Source organism: Triplophysa rosa, linkage group LG18 (assembly GCF_024868665.1).
Source record: "Triplophysa rosa linkage group LG18, Trosa_1v2, whole genome shotgun sequence".
NCBI lineage: Eukaryota > Metazoa > Chordata > Actinopteri > Cypriniformes > Nemacheilidae > Triplophysa > Triplophysa rosa.
Window position 1 is genome coordinate 8397964 of NC_079907.1, and position 21688 is coordinate 8419651.

At 38.0% G+C, this 21688-nt stretch overlaps 3 protein-coding genes across 5 annotated transcripts; 1 reads left to right on the top strand and 2 right to left on the bottom strand.

The window, feature by feature from the left end:
• Nucleotides 1-215: 215 nt before the first annotated feature.
• Nucleotides 216-11355, bottom strand: valopb (vertebrate ancient long opsin b). Its single transcript, XM_057359409.1, has 5 exons — nucleotides 10986-11355; nucleotides 8805-9015; nucleotides 8175-8292; nucleotides 7731-7970; nucleotides 216-1158 (listed from the first exon to the last, which is right to left on the bottom strand). Exons 1-5 carry the CDS (start codon nucleotides 11353-11355, stop codon nucleotides 952-954), a joined length of 1146 nt encoding a protein of 381 aa, XP_057215392.1. The 3' UTR covers nucleotides 216-951.
• On the top strand, nucleotides 8970-21652 carry cd37 (CD37 molecule). Of its 3 annotated transcripts, none has more exons than XM_057359411.1 (9): nucleotides 8970-9029; nucleotides 18727-18794; nucleotides 18886-18949; nucleotides 19050-19180; nucleotides 19458-19532; nucleotides 19738-19845; nucleotides 19947-20120; nucleotides 20206-20289; nucleotides 20898-21652. In XM_057359411.1, exons 2-9 carry the CDS (start codon nucleotides 18729-18731, stop codon nucleotides 20967-20969), a joined length of 774 nt encoding a protein of 257 aa, XP_057215394.1. In that variant the 5' UTR covers nucleotides 8970-9029; nucleotides 18727-18728; the 3' UTR covers nucleotides 20970-21652. The 3 variants fall into 3 exon arrangements, with proteins under 3 accessions (XP_057215394.1, XP_057215395.1, XP_057215393.1); XM_057359412.1 differs by lacking the exon at nucleotides 8970-9029 and adding an exon at nucleotides 9819-9838; XM_057359410.1 differs by lacking the exon at nucleotides 8970-9029 and adding an exon at nucleotides 17875-18051.
• gall (galanin-like) lies at nucleotides 14755-16987 on the bottom strand. The gene is made up of 6 exons (XM_057359413.1): nucleotides 16876-16987; nucleotides 16228-16302; nucleotides 16076-16130; nucleotides 15907-16005; nucleotides 15661-15714; nucleotides 14755-15585 (listed from the first exon to the last, which is right to left on the bottom strand). Exons 2-6 carry the CDS (start codon nucleotides 16300-16302, stop codon nucleotides 15536-15538), a joined length of 333 nt encoding a protein of 110 aa, XP_057215396.1. The 5' UTR covers nucleotides 16876-16987; the 3' UTR covers nucleotides 14755-15535.
• Nucleotides 21653-21688: the final 36 nt, after the last annotated feature.

The window sequence follows — 21688 nt, forward strand, 5'->3', positions numbered from 1 at the left end:
AAAAATATTTTTCTCTTCCCTCTCATTTTTTTCCACCACCATGTCCCTAAAAGGTCTCCGTAGATTTTCCACGTAAAATGGGGGAAAAAATGAAAATTAACTGTTTTTTACAGATTTTTATGTATTTTTGAAAAAACTGTACAATTACAGAAAAAGACCGCAAATTTACAAGAAAAACGGGGAAAACAATTTATTTTATGTAATTTACCTGTAATTTTACAGGGGAAAAATATTATTTTACGGTATATTTCTGTCAATCCATCTGACATAAAATTTTAATTTTTTTACAGATTGCACTCAAAATATCTTCTTGTGTGTTTCACAGAAGAAAGAACCATGGTTTTATGCACAACATACCAATGTGGTGCATTACATAGAATACATAGAATAAGTGGTGTGTGTTTATAGTCATTTTACAATTACTTTTAAAGTGGCTTATCAAAATTTCAAGTCAAACCTACTTTTTCCATAAAGATTATTAGATGAGAAATATTATTAGAGTGGCAATATTATCAGACCATTACGATAATACTAATACGTTTTTAGTCTTTCATATAAATTTTATGATGAAACTTTTGTTCTTTAAAATTTTGTAAAAACATCTGTAAACGTCTCCATATATTAACAGTCAGCAACTCACTCTCAGACGACAGCACAGAAATGTATTGGATGTATGCGTGATTTACATGCTGACAAGAGCATACATACACCAAGATTGATTGCACATGGGCACAACATACAAACATCAACAGAGAACATATAAAAACACAAACTATGCATTTTCACATACACTCCCTTAGAGGTAACAACTGCACTCTACAGGTTAGACTAAGACAACAGATTAGAATAATAGTGGGGGTTAGACTGGTACAGGTAATCCGATTAGCTCTTTTACTAAGGACAGACTCGGCTATCAGATACAGATAGTTGCTTTGGACCTCCATTCCCATTCTAGTCTGACTCCTCCTCTTCCTCATCCTCCTCACTTTTTTCCACATGGCACATGGAAATGGGAACGCGGGCAGCAATAGTGGACATCTCCACGAGGTGACTGTCAGCTGTTGCAGTGATGGCCCCTTTGTCTGATGTCTGATTTAAATTGGTTGAGTTCAAACTGGTGCCATTGCCCTTGAACATCTGGATCAGACACTTCCTGAACTGAGGAAAAATAAATAAGTGTGAATGCAAGGGTGGTTTGAATATCATAGCAATTCGGAGTGCTCCACTGAGCTTCCTTTAGTGACTGTAGCTCAGTGGTCAGAGCGTGGTGCTAGCAATGGCAAGGTCGTGGGTTCGATCCCAGGGATTGCGCAAGCTTAGAAACAAATGAAATAGTACAATGCAATGTATGTCGCTTTAGTTAAAAGCGTCTGCCAAATGCATTAGTGTAAATGTAAATGTATAAAGGAATCCCCCACAATGTGATTCTAATGACGCTCTTAATTATGCTGATGATAAACAGCAGAGACCTAAGGTGGCAAATGTCTGCCCTCAAAAGGTCGTTAGGCAAGATGCCTCCATGAAAAAACAAGGACATTTTGACCGTAATTAAATCGGATAAGGTCATAAGCAGTTAGCACCTGCTTGGAGATCTCTGCATATTCATTTAAACCAAAGAATGAGGTACTCTGGATAATTAAAACATCTGCTCCTATCTTAATCCTAGTTAAATGTACTGTAGAGAGATACTGTGGTAGGTATCCTTTTACAAAAACAAATATGGATAGAATATACATGAAGAACAACTGTAAAGAAACCACAGCTATTTAAGGGGATATAATTCTGTTATCATTTATTCTCCCCCATATCATTAAAAACCTGTATGGCTTTCCTTCTGCTGAACACAAAGGAAGATATTTTGAAATATGTTGGTAACCAAACAACGGTGGTACCCATTGACTTTGGCATTGGTTTGGTGTCCATAGAAGTGAATGAGCACCGCCGTTGTTCCGTTACCAACATTCTTCAAAATATCTTCTTTTGTGTTTTGCAGAAGAAAGAAAGTCATACAGGTTTGAAATGACAAGTAAAATGAGTAAAATAATGATAGTTTCATTTAATCTCGTTGATGTAATTTACACCGTACATATTTTTATGAGAACGTAACTTTTAAAATACAGGTGCTTCGCAATGCCATAGAAGAATCTTTTTGTCTAAATGGTTCCATAAAGAACCTTAAACCTCTTCAGATTATAAAAAGGCAAGAAAAGATGGTTCTTTAAAGAACCTTTGACTGAATGGTTCTTTGTGGAACCAACAATGGTTCTTCTATCGCATCGCTGTGAAGAAACTTTTAAGCGCCTTTATTTTTATGAGTGTTCATTGCCTGGAAATTGAACCCATAACCTTGCTATATTTCTACTGTATATAGACACTAAAAAAATGAAGAGACCACTGTAAACTACGATAACATTTCTCCCAAGTGCTAAATAAGAATATTGTTTTTTATTAGCATTGATTTGTAGAAAATTTAAAGGTGACAAACCGGTCAAAAAAAGGTGCAATGTTTGCAGATATTGAACACTGCAAAAGAAAAGTTTATATTCATGTTAAACAACACGATACTAATGTTTTAGTATCAGTTCAGTTTAGTATCAGTTGCGACTTAATGCGATTCCTCAGGTTTGTTTTTTAAACTGTAGCAAATTTAAAGGAAAACTGAAGTGGTCTCTGAATGTCTACAGTATTTTTCATTTCATAAACACAAAGCTATAATCTCTTGTACTCAATATACTACAAAGCAACAGCAAGCATTGTCAACAGCACCTAGACACGGACCATACATTACATGTTCTCTGGATTCTCTGTTGACTCAAGAGCTCTTACAGTGTCAAAATCTAAAAACTTAATTACCAGTGCTATGGCACACATTGTTGCAGAAACCAACCATATAATAACTATCCCATATTTCCAAGAGTGAACCATCTCTCTTGATTGCTATTTAGTGCTTTTTCTCATTTCTCCATATACAGTCTGTCTCTCTCTCGCATCAAAAAATATTGTGACCCTATGACATTAATTTATTCTTTGAATAGCTGGGAGGGAAGTATGTGAGTTCTGAAAGATGTGCACAGCTCAAGGGTTCTTGAAGCAGTTGCTCCTGCAGTTACAAACCACCTGGGACCCAAATCCTTGGGGTGGTCAGCGGGGCCACAAAAGACCTCAGATTCTCTCCCTGCATAAAACGGCACACTACAATGAGAGTAAATCTTATGATTTCTCTTTGAAAGCTGAATGGAGTACGCATGTGATAAAGGATTAGATATCATATAGAAACGGCCTTTGACCATATGCTCGTAACACCCAACTCCCCTAAGAATGCAGAATAGCTTTGAAATAAAAACGGTCAGAGATTTACATCTTTGTTTGACTGATATGTCAAACTGACGCTTCTGCCTGAGACTTCCTAAGGCACACACATTTTTCCTAAAGTGGAATTATAACTCTAGAGAAATGATACATTTTTCATTAGGTATGGACCACTCTACTCTTATGAACTTGGTCATTAAATATAAATATGTTTAATCATTTATTGAGCAAAGAAAAAACAAAATCTACTTCACCGAAGCTGTCAGGACACCTGTCATTTCTTCCTGACATGCGAAAAATGTGTGTGGCATACTTGGATAAAATGTAAAATGAAATACTGGAATGCAACTCTGACTTTGTAAAATATATTTACAATATATTTGTTATGCATTATCTTCATTTTTATTGCTATTGCAAAAAACTGGCCAAATTTAAATACAAAAATAATTATGAAGCACAAAATGATAAATGAAACTTGATATTAAAATATTAAAAATGACATATAGAAATATGGAACCACTGTTTTGAACAAAATATAGGGTAATACATTTATGCATTTTGCAGACGCTTTTTATCCAAAGCGACTTACATTGCTTTATCCTATACATAGGCATGTGCAATCCCTGGGATCGAACCCACAACCTTGCGTTGTTAACGCAATGCGTTTACCACTGAGCTATATTTTGAAATATTATGAAACAGCTCCAAAACAATTTTGCACAAATTTGCAATGTAAAATCTAACCCCTAGGGGCAGTTTCCCGGACAAAGATTAGTTTAAACCAGGACTATAGGCCTTACTTTAATTAGGTTTTAATTTAAGTAGTTATAACAAACATGCCTTACGAAAAACATTACTTGTGTGCATTTTGAGACAACACAAAGGCACTGATTGTAATGGACTTCATGCCTACGTCGACCACGCCCCCTGCACCAGCATCCCTCTCCGGATTCACCCGTTCACGATCCCCGGACTTTTGAACTACACTTCCCATAATACCTTGCACGCCACACTGTCCATGATTGCACACACCTGTAGACCATTTACCCGGACTCTATTTATACACGCATTTCCGCCCATGTTCTTTATCAGGTCTACTCGTTGTTTATGTTTGTTTAGAGCCAACACAGTAGTTATTTTTTACTTGTTTATCTGTGGATTACGTACCCGTTTCGATACACATCCTGTAGTCACAATCCTTGTTTACCTGTGGATTACGTACCTGTTTACCTGTGGATTACTTACTTGTTTACCTGTGGATTACTTGCCTGTTTGACTTGTGGAGCACTTACCCGTTCACCTCTGGACTTGCAATAAACTATTATATGGTTCCTGTGGTGTGGCTTGTCTTGTGTCCAGTAAACCTGCTGACAGAAGACCTGACCTAACGCAACGATGTCCACACCACAGCAGTCCGCTTCAGCGGCTACACCCAACCCCTTCGAAGATCTGGTCAATACCTTCTGTCAACAACTTCTGCCGTCCAGTCCCTCCGCCTCATCCCCTGTTACCAGTCCCAACGCCATACACAATCACTTCTCCGGGTCTGTGAAGGAATGCAACGGGTTTATTCTACAGTGTGAGCTGTTTTTTTAGATGAATGCACGTCAGTTCGAGTCATCATCTCATGGCTCTCCGGTAAGGTGTTGAATTGGGCACAGTGTATCTGGAGCGCAGGGGGTCCCATCATCATGTTATCTGAAAGACTCTTCGTCAGAACGTCTTCGGAAAGCCATTGGGTTGTGGCCGTGTCTGTTTCCACACCCCCTCCATCTCGCTTTGGGTCGGAGACACTCATGTAGAGGAGATGTTGTTTTGGGTTCTGGAGGGTTCTACCACGGACATCATCCTGGGACGACCCTGGCTTCAGGTACATCAACCTCACATTGACTGGGCATCAGGAAAAGTCTTAAAGTGGAGTAACCGTTGTCTCAGAGACTGTATACCGAACATTAAGTTAACACCCGTCCCTGCTGCAAACTTACCTGTGAGTACCACTTCTGTCGAGAGCCCTAAGGTGTTCACCCCTGTTGATGTCCCTGCGGAGTACCGGGCATTCCAGGATGTATCATCCAAAGACCTCGCTACACAACTCCCCCCTCATCGGCCATGGGACTGCGCCATCGAGCTGCTTCCTGGGGCCGTCATTCCAAAATTAAGGATATATCCCCTCTCCATCCCGGAACAGACAGCCATGGATGAATACATCTCCGAGGCGTTGGCACAAAACTACATCTGACCTTCTACCTCCCCTGCCACTTCCAGCTTCTTTTTCGCGGGTAAGAAGGACGGAGGTCTGAGACCGTGTATCGACTACAGGACACTCAATCTCCACACCAAGAAGTTCACCTACCCTCTTCCTCTGGTCCCGTCCGCCCTGGAACAACTCGCCCATGCCACAGTTTTCACCAAACTAGATCTAAGGAGTGCCTATAATCTCATACGTGTCAGGTCCAGAGATGAGTGGAAAACTGCCTTCATCACCCCATCTGGACATTATGAATACCTGGTCATGCCATTCGGATTAGTCAATGCCCCAACCATTTTCCAAAATTTCATGAACGAGATCTTGCGTGATTTACTGGGGTAGTCGGTTATCGTATACATTGACGATATCCTCATCTTCTCTAAGAACCTCCCTGAACACACCCAACACGTTAAGCAAGTTCTACAGTGACTCTGACAACATCAGTTGTACCTCAAACGGGAAAAGTGCCAGTTCCACAGACCTCCATCCAGTTCCTCGGTTACATAATCAGCCACAACAGAGTTAAGATGAAACTGGAAAGTAGATGCGGTTCGTGACTGGCCACAACCTACAACAGTTAAGGAACTGTAACGATTCCTTAGGTTTGCTAACTTCTACTACCGGTTCATCTCCCACTTCAGTTCCATATCATCACACCACACTGCCATGATTATTAAACGGTCCAGATCTCTGTCCTGGAGCCCCGAAGCCATCCACGCCTTTCAACAGTTAAAGGAAGCTTTCTGTACCACCCCCACTCTATGCCTCCCCGATCCTGCCTCTACCACTGGAGTGGATCTGGAGTTGGATCATGGATCTTCATCCATGTGCCTACTTCTCACGGAAGCTGTCCCCGGCGGAGCGCAATTCCGATATCGGAAACTGATAACGCCTGGCCATTAAGCTTGCCCTGCAGGAATGGAGACACATCCATTTATGGTAATAACTGACCATCGCAATCCGGAGTACCTCAAGGAGGCCAAACGGCTAAACTCCCGTCAGGCCAGATGGGTCTTATTTTTTACCCGCTTCAACTTCTCCATTACCTATCGACCCGGATCTCAGAACGGCAAAGCGGATGCTTTATCACGCCAGCAGTATGAAGAACCCAAAAATCTTGCTCCAGAGAACATTCTCCCTCCAGCCGTGTTCGTTAACCCCCATCATCTGGTCGTTGGATGAGGAAATCGTGCCCACTAACCAGCCTGCTCTGCCGGGAGGTCCTGAGGGTCGAATCTATGTTCCCCCGGACTTCCAAATTACCCTCATGGACACTCAGCACACTCTGTTCTGGGATCTGAACACCCAGGCAGCCAGTAGACCCTCTCGCTCTTAGCCCCTCGGTACTGGTGGCCGGGCATGTCTCAGGATATCTCCCAATTCGTGAAAGGATGCTCAGTCTGTGCCATCTCAAAGGTTCCCCATCGTCTACCAGAAGGCAAGCTGCTTCCCTTTCCAATACCTCATCGTCCGTGGTCACACATTGCAGTGGACTTCATCACCGACCTTCCCTTGTCTGATATCTTTACCTGTGTGCTGGTTGTAGTGGATCGCTTTTTCAAATCCTGCAAGTTGATATCTCTACCTCAGCTACCCACGGCCGAAAACGGCCGAAGCCCTCTTCAACCACGTATTCCGGAATTATGGTCTTCCAGAGGATATTGTGTCGGACAGGGGCCCCAATTCATATCCATAGTTTGGAAATCATTCTTCAATCAGCTAGACATCACCGTCAGCTTCACATCCAGATATCACCCACAAGCCAACGGCCAGGCTGAGTGGAAGATTCAGGACATTGGGAGATACCTGAGAGCCTATTGCCATGACCACCAACACAGCTGGCACCGGTACCTGGCGTGGGCCGAGTATGCTCAGAACTCCCTTCACCAAACCTCCACTGCCTGTTTGACTTGTGGAGCACTTACCCGTTCACCTCTGGACTTGCAATAACTATTATATGGTTTCTGTTCTGTGGTCTAAACCCTGTCCGGGAAACCACCTAAGATTTATTGGCTTTGCTTTCTCTTGCTTTCGTATCGATTAAAGGTGAAAAAACCATGAATAAATTCTTAATATATGAAGGTCTTGTCAGGTGTGCTCCTGAGCATGGCATGCTGAACAACTAAAATGTATACGTTTTTGAAAAACCCGAGAAGAGAAGATTAAGATGTACCTGTTTGTTCATGAACACATAGATGATGGGATTATATACAGCTGCTGTCTTGGAGAAGAAGGCCGGAATAGAGCCCAGGCGAGGATCAATGTGGATTGTGGGACAAGCGGTGACAGTAATTGAGAACGCTGCATAAGGCGTCCATCCAACCATGAATGCTATTATCATCACAATGACCATCCGTGCCACCTCACGGTCAGGCTTACGTGCGTTACCCAGCCTTCCATGTGTGTTTGATACCTGAATGAATTCGAGATGTAAGGTTAGTTGCATTCCAACAGTGATTTGTCATCAGTTATTATATCGTGCAGATCTTGTCATATACAATAGACAACGCAACCACACAGAATTTCCAAAGTTTTATGTCTGGCACAGATTTCCTTAAATATATATAGATTAAATATATAAATACGTTCAGATGACCCAAGATACAGTAAGACTAACCTTTCTGAGTTTCTGTATAAGTTTACCATATGAGATAATGATCACACCGAGAGGAAGGATAAAGCAGGTGGTGAAAAAGGTGATGATATAAGTGTGGTCATAGTAATCAGTGGAGTACCTTAAAGAAAGAAAAAAGGGTGTTATATTACAATATTATATTATATTATATTTACCTGCTGAAACTAACTGACAGAAACAGTCACAAAACTTATCAACATGGTCGCAGGCGTTTCGTACAGTAAATATATTTCACACCCTATAGGTTTCTCTGTGCCAGGCTGTTGTTTGTATTCCAAGGACAAGGCTAAGCAAAGCCGCACAGCCAAAGTTTTGTACTACTCTCTTGAAAGCTGTTTTTCAAATGATGCATGACATCAGCCTTGGTTTTATATACAGGTTGCTTTTTTCCATAATATTACGCAGAAAAACTCCTTGACTTGAACTCTGATTTTAAGTCATGCTAAGGGATACATGCAAGATATATTGATATTCAACAGTGACCTTCTGCATATTTTAGTATTACAGCGGAAGTTGTCCTGTGAATAATGTGCCCACTGAAACTGAGACAGAGAGAATAAAACAGACTGAATAAAAAAGAGAAATTTAATAAAAAAAGTATTTTGAGCTTACCAGTTAGGCTCACAGGTGGTGCCAATTTTGCTGATTGTGTAACTGTTCCAGCCCACAACTGGCGGAAAGGTCCATATAAAGGAGAAGATCCATACAAAAACAAGACCCATAGCTGCATGTTTGCCACCCAACCGGACGTCTTTTAGAGGCCGACAGATCACAAAAAAACGCTCGAATGCCAGGATTGCCAAAGACCACAGCGCCACAATCCCTTAGGAGCAAAAGGTTACATCTGTTTAAAATATTGTGCTCTGTCATATTCATAGTCATAACTTTACTGAAAGTGAATGGATGCGTGAGAATCAAATGTTAGTTCAATACTGAAAAAAGCAATAACAGTGGCATGAACTATGATGAAAATGTATTGTGTGGGGTAAGGCATTTAAATATAGGCTACATTACAATGCACATAAGGAAAATTTCCTGTTTGCTGTCTTGTCCCACCTCTATAGTCAAAATTAGATATTGCATGTGTGACAGGTTAAGTGTTTTTCATATTCATTTTGTTTTTTTATTTGTTTCTCAATGGCGTATATTTCAAATGGGGAGATACGCCCACTGGCGCGGAGCTGCGTCCTGATGTTGAGCACACCTGTGCGGTGCGATTATCGAGGTGTTAGTGGCTTTATAAAAGCATGTCTAAGCGTGGCGTTTTGATTCTTCTCCTGTGCGCATGTTGTGTGGGTAGAAAAGGACTATGGGTTTATTTCCTGTTGCTTTCCCCTGGTGAGTTGCTCGATTTATTTTCCCGTTTTATCCAGTTGCCGATCATAGTGTAAATATGTGTTTGTTATTAGGGATCTGTGTGCGTGAAGTGACGAGCGCAGGTAGCAAAAAGTTACGATAATCTGGGAGGTAAGAAATTGTAATGTGGGTTCTCTTTTCTTTGGAAGGGGGAAATTGCTTGCAAATGCTGGACTATTCGTGTTTTTAATTATATTTATATTTTAGGTGCGGCCTATAAGAGCGCTAGCTGCTGTTTCCTGGACCGGTTTCTTATACCGGTTTCATATTGCTGCTTCACCGCCCTGCGGGTACGGCGGACTGTGATATCGCGGGTTCGAACCGCTGATTTACAGTGCTTTTAAGGCTATTCTACCCAGTTCATCTGTACGATATGTTTGACTGAGTGTGGGACATTTTCGTCTGTTGTGCAAATATATGGAACTAACAAGCCTTATATTCTTATTCTGGTTTGTTGAAGCAGCTTGGACTATTTTTAAATATTAATTGTGATTTTCTTTTTTTGTTTTTTGTATCAGTGTTTGTTGCCGGGTATATATCCACATGTGATTTATTTGGTGTGATGTTGAGGCTTAACAGAGAGGGAGAGTCTATTTGTGTGTATTGATGTTTTTGTCTTTTTGGGGGGTTTATCACTTGCGTTAAGAATTATGCACTGATTTGCTGTGTGGTTTGTCCCTTCTGTTGAGGTGCATTTATTTGAGTCTCTTATCAACTGTGGGTAAATAACTGGTAAACTGTTTAAGTTCTTTTAATTTTATTTTTAAGTTTTTTATTTTATAAGTTAAAATATTTTTATTCATCAAGTTAATGATTGTTTTTGGTCAAATTTATACTATTCCCTGAAAGTCACGTCTCTGTCTTCAATCCCATTCGAACCAGCAGGGTCCTTCATATTATTTTAACTCCTTTTTGTTTAGTTTCTTTTTTTGTGTTAGCCTAATTCTTTATTATTTTCCTGGGTGGAGAAATAACCTAGGTGGCGTAGTCGGGGTTTTGTCTACTCGTAGCCAAAGGTTACGCATGTAATGAGAGTAGCTGATAAGTAAAACATGAAATAATGTAGGAGATGCTGTGCTATATAGCTACATTCAGAATACAGTGATTTAAAAATAGTCATCGCTTGAGAATGCCATCAAGGACACAAGCTATTTTAAATTATATTTTAAGTATTTTTAAAGATGAGTAGGCCTATAATTCCATATTTTTATTAGAAGATAAAGTACCAGTAACGATTGACCATGCTGCGCAATAATAGCTATTAATAAAGTGGTTTGGTGGTTATTGTGCTCAAATCACGGCTATTGATCGTCAGAGTAAAAACGTCCAGTTTTATTAAGGTAAAAATATTTAGCATATATTATTTTAGAAATAGCCTATAATCACACATATTCAATACATTGGGCTAAAAGCACAAAACTGTCTCATAAAACTCACCGAAAAAAGTGACGGCAAATCCCTCCAGCACACACGCCCAGACGCCCAGGAAGAAGTAGCCGTGCGCATTAGTTAAAAAACTTATGGTGCCTCCTGTAAGTGAAACTAGAAAGTCAGCAACAGATAAATTGACGATGATATAATTCAACGGCTTTCTCAACTGTTTGTATCTAAAGGTTACGAGCATCACAGTAAAGTTCTCTGTCAGAGAGAGTGACGTCACTATGAACATCAGACACGCGAGGAAAGTGTAATTCCAGGGCGCGACAGACTTTAGGGGACCCGAGAAGGGATCGTCGGGTTTGATGATGTCGGTGGACTCGGTGACTGAAGACCCAGACGATTCCATGACAGCTACAAATGCGGGCATTTGAATGAAGCAAAAAAAAACGAGGAAAAGTTCATAAAATCATCACCAGGGAGCTTGTGGACAAAGTCGGAAACAGGTGTTTTATAAACTAAGCGACGTGAATGGAGTCAAACTGCGCGCGCTTAGAAATGCCACAAAATAAAATATCGGTGGAGCGCAATGACTAACCATCAAAATAACAATAGCCTAAAAAGATTTACCATTAAATGCATGCGTTTAGAAAGAGTTTTCTAGTAAAGCAATCCACGTGAAGAAGTAGAAGTCGATGGAAAGGTGCGCATTCCCCCTTAGAAATCGTTTGCGTAAAGGTTGCAGGAAAGCATCACAGGTCCTTTCGCCTTCCTTCTGCTGCCGGGTGTAGGTATGTTAATCGTGTCCTCCGTTATATATAGAGTCGGACAGCATATGCATCTCGCTCATTCTTTGCTGAGTTTGACGAAACGTATCAGTGGGGCATCACACGCTGTGCTCAACTTCACAGAAGTTTTTGAAGGATGTAATGATGCTGCACAGGCCATTGCAGGAGAAGACAGACTAAAAAATCCAAAGTTATTTACCCCATTGATGGCTGATTTTAATGACATGTTTCTTATTTAAAAATCATGCTGCACATGAGAGAAAAAAACTTTCAACATTTCTGCAAAACATTTTTGATTTTTAAGAGATGATTTGCTCGGAAAATGTCAACATGACAAAATCTTCTTCCATGGAAAACATGAAAAGGACAAAACATGTCAAGAGGCACAATAAGTCTTTCACTAAGATTACACATGATTGGTTGTGCACATTTCCAAAGTAAAAATATATAACTAGCCATGTTGAAAAGCAAATGAAAGCAAGATCCTAAAAGCATTCATTTTCTTCTCCACAATCTCGAATTCCTACATCATATGCTTGGAATCTTAATACAACACAACATCCCTTGAATATGCAAACAATTTATGCATCATGGGTTAACTGATTGAGACTAGCTTGTAAAATTGATTTCCTTTGCTGTTTTTGTAGCTTAAAGGTTTTCTCAGATGTCATAGACCCGGCATGAGTTTTCAATGAATCCTTATATTACTGTAAAGAAAGGGTTAATTGATCTTGAGGAAATTTAATTAACTCGAGTAGGGTCCATCTGTAGCGCACAGATGCTTTGAGGTCGGATCTTACTCTTTGAGGATAGATTATGTTTGTCAGTGTGAGTCTGCGTGTGTTTGGGTGAGCGTGTCTACACTTGTGTCTGTAACCTCACAGTTTGAATAGATCTTTTCTGTGCTTAGAGATTTACAGTGATACTAATTTCAGTCCTTGCCGTGACTTGACCAGTTGAGTCACAGCGCAGATCTCAAGACCTTTCAAAATGTAATGACACGCGTCAAAAAAGCTGACTTTTTCATTTGCTTGCTCGCAGTGGCATTAAGATGACTCAAGTCCTGCTGAGCAGTTAAATATTCTCATTTACCTTGCACCCTCTTATCAGCATTCTGACTCCATCTCACAGGCGCTTGGCGGAAGATGACAGGCTGTCTGTCATTAGAAGTCTGCATACGACTTAATTAATGTCTTCGCTTTTAAATGGTGACTTACTGTGACCTCTGGCAAAATGATGGTGATTGTAGTGAGTGTTCCTGTAGCTCAGTTGGTTGAACATTTCATTAGCAGCACAAAGGTCATTGGGTTAATTTCCAAGGAAACATATACTGATAAAACATATATAGCTTGAATGTATTGTGAATTGTTTAGATAAAAGTGTCTGCCAAATGATGGACTGACCCTGAATTTTTTATTTGTTTTTTAGATTTTTAATCATCTTTTTTTCTTTTTTCACAATTTTGATTGATTTGGTTGGGAGGTATTTATTTAACTTTTCAGTATCTGTAAATTGTCGCTTGATGCGACAACAGGTATCGCAAAATCAAACATATAACCTTTTAATTCCAGAACCGTTTATTGAACAGAAGCTATAATGGCACATCAAGCGAGTGTTTCTGTAAACATTGTGATTGTCAGTCAACCTTTTCATTGCAGAATCATTACACACGCAATCCATGGCTGGTTGGCCTTTCGCAGCATCAGCCAAGAAGATGAAAAATGTCAGCCCGCATTTCCTGAAAATGATTGATTGAAATCTCATTATCTGACAAATTCTTGTTGACTTAATGAAAGGATACAAAGCAATCAAAGAGCGATGGTTTATTTGCCCAGAAAACTATGCGAGGCGGTAACACTGGAAACTCCATCCATTATGAATGGTGACCGTTTGTGACTGAGGTTAAAAGCCTCTGCGTGGAGTTGACGAACGCATGGGACACATTTAGCATGGACATAATGTTTGAAATGGTTTTTAAAAAGATGTTCCACGAGCTCAGATGTTGTGCTGGAAGCTTCCGTTTCCATCATCATGTGGAACTGGGCAGTCAACCTTCCAGGGACCCCATCTGCCCCCCAGCCTTAAATTGCCACGTCCATCTGCTGTATTCTGCCCCTAGCTTCCTTCTAATCTGTCTGTTTCAGGGCTGGATTGGGACATAAATTCAGGCCCGGAATCTCACACTTATCTGGGCCACTTCATACCTCATACCCACAGCAAATCTGACGACCCTTTTTTCTTTTCTATGTTAAATTTATTACACTCACTAGTCAAACAGGCCTGGAGGTATAGCGAATTATTACTACTTTTTAAGATTACATGGGTTTTATAAGATACCAAACATCAGCAGTACAAATCAGTTTTTCTTTGCTCAGTTGAACACAAAATATATATATTATACACAAATATTTTGAAGAAAGTGGGAAACCAAACCGTTTCAGGGCAACATTGACTAATAAAAACTGCTAACAGAAAAAAACTACTAGTCATTAGTGATCTATAACTGTTTGGTAACAAACATTCTTCCAAATTTTTTTGTTGTGTTCAGCAGAACAACAAAAGTTTATTCAGTTTTAGAGCTTGTGTGTGAGCAATTTTTGGGGGGTGAACTATCCCTTTAAATGCAGAAAAGAGGTGAACGCAGCAGACAAGTATCACAACTTCTTAGCAACTGTGTCAGTGTCAATTCCAACAAGAATGTTTTGTATATACTGCAATGTATACAACAATTTACATCAATTATATGTAATTATTGAACACAATTGCCTTTTTATGTAAAAACAAAATATTACATGTCACCACCTCAAACAACATAGAGTGCCTACTAAATTTAAATATTTGTCTGCTAAATTACTATGAGCTACAATAGACATAACATAACTATAAGCTACAATAGATAATTCTGATGTGTTTATTCAAATTTTAAATGTAGTTAATAGCAAACACAAAACTATGGTATTTAAGCATATTTATTTACACATAAAGTGTGAGACTTTCCTCAAATAAACAAATAAATGATACCATATGTTCATATTGCACTTTTTCAGTACTTTGACTCACAGTTAGTTGGGGGATGTTTTTCATCCATAGCAGTCCAGAACACTCCCTAGACGCCAGCTATTGATGGAAAGAATACACAGTCTTATTAAAGTAAATGGGGATTTGGGAAGGCCAATTGGGAACATTTGACCAGTTTACACCCAAGATAGGGCTTTCGAATTACTATTGTATTTGCGTGACATCATATTAATTGTGAACCTACATTAAGTATTTTTCCAAAAAGGACTAAAAAATCTCTCTGTCTCTCTCTTGTCTCACGGCATCTTTAAGTCATTTCCAATATTTCTCACTAGGTGGCGTTATTGCAGCATTCTCCTTTGCTCAGATAAAAAATGTTAAGGGAGTAATGGAGCCTTCAATTAGATGAACGTTGAGGAACGTTAACACCTTGTTTTGAAGAAAATTTAAATAAAATAAAAAGCCTAAATTGGCCATATGAGAAATAAATATAAAATTCTGCCTTTTTTATTTGTAATGAATTGCAACTTTATTTAAACTCTGAGGAAGAGCCTATGCACCAACAAACAAATTTGGTTGTACACAAGGAAGAGAAATAAATAAACAGTGTGGAATATGGATGTGCATTGTACCCATTTTAACCTACATATGACTTTTGCAACATTTGAAATGTAAAAAGAAGAGCATGATTTGCACATATAAAAATACTATAAATGAGAGTACTATTTATTTTACTATAAATAATGCTATTAAGATGAACTATTTAACTGATGAAAAATAGTTTTTACGAACTAGATTTTGTTATTATTTTACATTGTGTGTAGTGCTGCTGAAATCTTCAGTCATTCCCATTTCTGAAAAAGATAAACAACACATATTAAACAACTAAATTAAAGGAAACTAATTAATTAAATGATTCTGTAGTTTACCTTTTAATTGCAGGTAGGCAAGATGAGCCAGTAATGAAGGAAGATATGAATCATCTATGAATAAATAAATAAGGATTTAATAACGGAACTAAATGAAAATATACTCTAGGATTACAATAATACAAAAAGTCATGAATAAAAATAAAACCTTTACTATTTAAATTTGTCCATTATGCCAGTTTTCTTATTAATTCAATATAAATAATAATAATTTGTAAATGTACAGTAAATGATTTTAAAACTAACTGTATGAATTGCGGTATGTTGGTAAACTGGAAATATCATTCCACATATCTCTTTTGCCCACCGCTGCTCTGTGTTTTACATTAAGACTTCTGTGAGCATCTACGGGGAAAAAAAATGCGGTTTAATTATGCACACAATATGCTTAGTTTTTTTTTTTTATTATACTTACAAGGTCCTAATAGGTACCCGGCACTGTTCAGAGTCCAGCCCTTTTTCTCTGGATTCTATGGGATTGACATAAAACAGATATACATAAAACAGATATGATGTACATAAAAAACAACAACAATCATCTTTGTTGCTCTAGAGAAGAGAATGTACCCTGAGGGTCATGCTATACGTCTTTGAGAGATGTGATGCCAAGATACAGACTGTAAAGAACAGAGCCCAGCTCATCTGCATTTGTAAATACAGACAATGAATATACAAGTATTTTCATTGTAAAGGAAAGCATTCTATTGAAAGAACTTGTTTATTTTATCAATGAAGAAGAAATTACTGTTGTATTAACATGCTGTATTGAGTACCCAAAGTGTATGGACAACATTTTGTAGGTATCGTAATTGTAAAACTGCATAATAGAGATGCAATAAAAACATTTTCGTAATATGATGATACATTTTCTCTCACTATCATCCTGCAGATACTGTAGACAAAATACTCAAACACATCGCATACCAAACTGGGGAAATTTTCATAATTTCAAGTTGAAATATATATTTATAGCTCAGGTTAAATTTAGCTCGAGAAAAAGTATGCTCATGCCTGCCCTCTGGCAATAAATCATTATATAACATTTTTATTGATAACATTTAATTCTTAATTGTACCAATTCACTTGATAAAAGAAGATAATAAATCATGCAAACAAAACATATCAAAAAAAGATTGTTTCACTTAATGCTGGATGTATAATAAAACAGTAAGGTGAACAAGTAAATGAACAACATAAAACATAAACAATGCTTACCTTGTGATAGAATTGTTGTTTATGAACACTAATTCAAACCCTGGATTCCAGAAAATGTGACTATTTCTCCTTCCACTCGTGACACAATGTAAAATGTAGCTATGCCACAAGGATTTACTGTATACAGTATGTGTCTAAATGAGGGAATGTCTTTCTTTTATAGACATGGTGACATGAAACATATCAACATAATGAGACTCTATTATTGTTCATTTCTCATAATTACTCTGTGCCATTTACAGAGAAATGAGAAATGAAGAGGATAGATAATGATGAGACCGAATTATTCGGACTGTTGGATGGGGTTACAGTTATACTGTAGAGCAGAGAGCAGGAAAAAATAAAAGTAAAGAACCATCTATCTGTCTGTCTGTCGATCTATCTTTCTATCTGTCTGTCTGTCTGTCTATCTGTCTGTCTTTCTGTCTGTTTGTTTGTCTGTCTGTCCCTCTGACCTCATGAGGCATCATTGAAATCCATTGTAATCCGTGACGTTTTTCCATTTACAGTATAACTGCACCTTGACCTAGATATAATTACTACTGCCCTATACTACCCCTTACAATCCATTAACAAGGAGACCCTAAAACACCCCACCTAATTGGCGGTAATTGTGCTACAGCTACATATGGGGCGGGGGTGGAGGTAAAGCACACATACCAGTAAATATGTTGAAACAGGCAATGGGAGCTGAAATTTCCGCTTCTGTGGGAGGTATAATAGAACCCTTGATGAATTAATCCTGATCTCTGCCCCTGTGTACTGTAATTTTCATGTCATCACTCTTACGCGCAAGCTCTTATCTGAAATCAAGTGTGTGAGTTATTACTGTAAGTGTATTTTTAAAAAATCAAAAAATTACATCAAATACAAACCAGTATTTTTAATACATTTTTATAGCTCTAAAAGTTGCTCATGAACCTCACAAAACACAAAAACAGGAGATCTCTAAAGGCAGAGGAAGCTGATCATTTATTTATGCTGGGTGTTGTGTGCACCTGCTTAACACTGATGGAGTCTGTGAGGCTTGACTTACAAGCTGGAACTTTCAGGCAATACAACGAATCAGAATTAAGAAGTTGTATTTATGCAAAGTTTACTTAACATGATCTCAAGAGAGGCAACCACGTTTCATTTTCCTTTGTTATCTTTCTGACTTGCCCCTGTTCATTCAAGGTAAGTTGTAAATTATTATTTCTTTTGGAAAAAATATGCGAGCATAAATGTAAGACTTCATTCAAATGTTAAAAGCAGTCCACGGACTACACATGCTGATCAGAAACATTCTTTACTTTAAACTGACATTGGTAAGTGTTGAATATGATTCTGTCTTACCAAAATCTAAAATCTAAAACTCTTTAGGTGTTTTACAGTAAACAACAGGAAGTAATGCTTAAGACATTCTGAATTTGCGTAAGTGGAAAAGGACATATTCACACATTGTCATCACAGCTAACAAAGCACTTTTGTCCTATGTGCTAGTGCTTGAAAAGTTAATGTGTAAAATGATAGCTTTGGTTTCATCACCACGGGCAAGGAAATATGAGAATACGGACTTTCTGTACCCTGTTTTATGTGCTTTGTGAGAGGAGTGGGGGTTTTTACACCGTTTGCTTCTGGGCACCAAATCGGTGTAAACAAATTAAAAAAAAAAAACGTGAGAAACATGCTGTTCCAAAAGACAGTAAAAGTCTAATAAAACGCAGAATCGTGCCACACTAACATCTGAAAAGCATTACAAATATTTGACTTTACAATCACTAATTTTGGAAACACGGGCACATTGTTAAATGTAGAACTGGACGTTAGAACATTTGAACTTTTAATTTTGTTTCTTTTCTGTGCTTACAGATATGGCATCTGAGTGCTGCCTCAGTCTCACCAAATACTTCCTGTTCCTCTTTAACCTGATATTCTTTGTAAGTTGCAAATGAGTCCATACAACGTTAAAACATTAAATAAGAAATTGTCTAATACAGTCAGATTTCGTTGAACTTGTGTATCATTTAGATTTTAGGATCGCTACTATTATCTTTGGGACTATGGATGCAATTTTCAGACGCAAGTTTTTTCAGTGAGTCAAAGTAGTTTTATGTTTTATACAACAAAACTTAATTGGTTTAGTATCTTGAGATCTGTTGAGCATTTGTTTCATGTTTTTTTTTTTTTTGCAGTATCCGCCACTCCCTACATCTCCATCTCTCTCTTCTCCAACTTATTGATCATCAGTGGTTCTGTGACCATGTCGCTGGGCTTTTTAGGGTGTCTGGGATCTCTGAAAGCAGTCAAATGCTTGCTAGGAACTGTATGTTTTATATATGATATGCATATGAGATGAGATTTGAGATTTGAGTCAGTGTAGATACTCATTTTACAACAATATGGTTAGTAATTTTTCGCAAATCCCTAAATCTAGCATGTAGTCAATAAAAACCCCTTGGAGGTTGTACGTATTTTGTGTGCAAGAACCTCTACACCCTATTTTTAGAATTCAGCAGTGAGATGATATGCTCCAATGCATACGATCTGCTCCATTGAGCTGTTACCGGCATGTTAATATGAGTTTTATTATTTATCTGCAGTACTTTATTCTTCTAACGGTCCTCCTCGCGGCTCAGATAGTGGGTGGTGTTCTTCTCTACACACAGAAGACTGAGGTAACTGAAGCATGAAGATCACAGGTCCCACCCAGCTTTAGTTCTGGGGTTTTCTACATAACAAGTACACTACTATGGTTCATCATGGTGTCAGGCTTTTTAATCAGACTTGATTGATTTATCTGTTTCATACCTGTTTATCTGTGGAAATCTAATACAGTCATGTCCCAAAATCTTGGGATTTTTTCCCACCCCTTTAAATCAGTTGGACAAGTCGCTTGAGGTGCAAACCCTTGACCTAATAAAGTCTTTTGGAAGGAATTCTTCCAGTCTCCAGGGTTTCGAGCAAACTCTCAAATACATTCAGCAGGAGGTAAGAAGCATATAAGCACAATTCATACAGAACAACACTCAAAACAAAGAAAGGTCACTTATACATTTTGATATGATGAACCTTGCTTCATGCATCTGCAGGGCAAATGCTGCGGATGGAATGGTAAAGACGATTGGGCTCCTGGTTTTGTACCCTGTTCATGCATCTATATCATCAGCGATGTCAACACAACATATGAAAGCCATCCAGAGACATGCCTTAAATGTTTTTCAAATGTTTCTATTTCAAATCACACCTGTGGAATTTATGATCAGGTATTTTTGGATGCTGCTACTGCCACATATTTCAATTCATGAATGTTTTTTTGATAACACTACTTTTATCTTTTTTGTTCCACAGGGTTGCAATAAGAATATACAGAAATGGCTGGACGAAAATATTCTCTTCATCTTGGTGGTTATTTTGGCCATTGCTGTTGTGGAGGTAGGAAATTCAAGTCATCAACCCAATTTTGGTCGCTAAGTGTTGTGTGGAAATCATTAATGGTCTTTGCCTATACAGTAATTCTAGACAAAATGATGTTGTATGTCCTATAGTTTATTCAATGGATTTGCCTCATGTCCCACTGTTGCCTTAACTGTACCTGGCGATGTTGCCATAGAGAATCACATGGCAGCCATGTTCAGCTATCAAGGTTACTGTGTGTGACTTGTGTGGTGTGGTTTAGTGGTTTAATATTAAGAAATGATCTATTAATGCATGCTTCTTGGGAAATGCTACAATATTGTCAACATTTATTTTTTATGTTTGTTTTGTAAGTGTAGAGTACCAGAATCAGATTGTACAAAAGTTATTTATCAATCTTATCTTTCCTCACAGAGATTTCAGTGTGGAATATTGGCAAGGTATATCATGTTTGAGGTGTGATAGTTATATACACTAGAATTTTCTAGTTTGTAGAGTAAATGTGTGATTATTTCGTCCCTTGGGTTTGTTTGAGTTACATCAGCATTGTTTGGGTGGGATTGTTGATGTGTCAGATTTGGATATTTTGTGTTTATTTATGAACATACCTTCTGTCTTCTCTGTAGATATGTGGTATGACCCTTTCGATGTGTCTGTATAAAGAAAGTTCGGTGGATTACAGTGCATTTCCGTACTAAGAGGACCACTGGGAAAACAACACGAAGTGTCAATGTGCTATTTTAATGAGTCTATTTTCTGTAAAGTGTTTGATATTTTTATACAGATTTGATATTGATACAGATTTTAATGCAGTCATTTTTAGAATAGACAACAATATTTGTTTGTGAGTGTTTTGTGTTTATGAAACAGATCATGTCCTGTAAATCTGTTCATGTAATTTTTAAAAGTTTTTACATCTAAAGATTAATCTGCTGTTGCTGTAACTAAGACTGTGTTTCATTTAGATGTTTGCTTTAGCCATAGGGTATAAGAAAGACTAAGAGCATCTGGGTGGGACCGTATAATGTTTCACCATTGTTTTGCACACAAAGCATATGACCTGAATATTGTGGCAAACTGTGAGATACTGTTCCCATAAATATGCCTTTCATATCTAAACTTTAGTATTTTTTCTTTATATATATATATATATACACTCTATATGCTCTCAATGTATTCTCGTTTTTATATTACTCTTTACTTAATATGACAAGCTACATCATAGCTGTAGCATTATGTACATATTTAACTATCAAGAGTTCCTAAAAGGTCAATGTACTCAAATATAAAAACTGTGTAGTAATATACTGTGAGTAATTGTAATAAAACTGTTACTATTATTTGAAATAAAATATTAAACGACAATGTAAAGTTGTCTTTATGCCATAAAAGCTGGTTTTAAATCTTTGTCTTTAAC

Excerpts from the sequence above, each read along its gene's own strand:
- valopb (XM_057359409.1), bottom strand. The coding sequence starts at position 11,355 with ATGCCCGCATTTGTAGCTGTCATGGAATCGTCTGGGTCTTCAGTCACC. Across the intron at positions 9,016-10,985 it reads ATTTGCCGTCACTTTTTTCG|GGATTGTGGCGCTGTGGTCT; the intron begins GTGAGTTTTATG and ends TTTGCTCCTAAG. Across the intron at positions 7,971-8,174 it reads TTATACAGAAACTCAGAAAG|GTATCAAACACACATGGAAG; the intron begins GTTAGTCTTACT and ends GAATTCATTCAG.
- gall (XM_057359413.1), bottom strand. The coding sequence starts at position 16,302 with ATGAGCTGGGCTCTGTTCTTTACAGTCTGTATCTTGGCATCACATCTC. Across the intron at positions 16,131-16,227 it reads CGTATAGCATGACCCTCAGG|AATCCAGAGAAAAAGGGCTG; the intron begins GTACATTCTCTT and ends TCAATCCCATAG. Across the intron at positions 16,006-16,075 it reads CGGGTACCTATTAGGACCTT|ATGCTCACAGAAGTCTTAAT; the intron begins GTAAGTATAATA and ends TTTTCCCCGTAG.
- cd37 (XM_057359411.1), top strand. The coding sequence starts at position 18,729 with ATGGCATCTGAGTGCTGCCTCAGTCTCACCAAATACTTCCTGTTCCTC. Across the intron at positions 18,950-19,049 it reads TTCAGACGCAAGTTTTTTCA|TATCCGCCACTCCCTACATC; the intron begins GTGAGTCAAAGT and ends TTTTTTTTGCAG. Across the intron at positions 20,290-20,897 it reads TGGCCATTGCTGTTGTGGAG|ATATGTGGTATGACCCTTTC; the intron begins GTAGGAAATTCA and ends TCTTCTCTGTAG.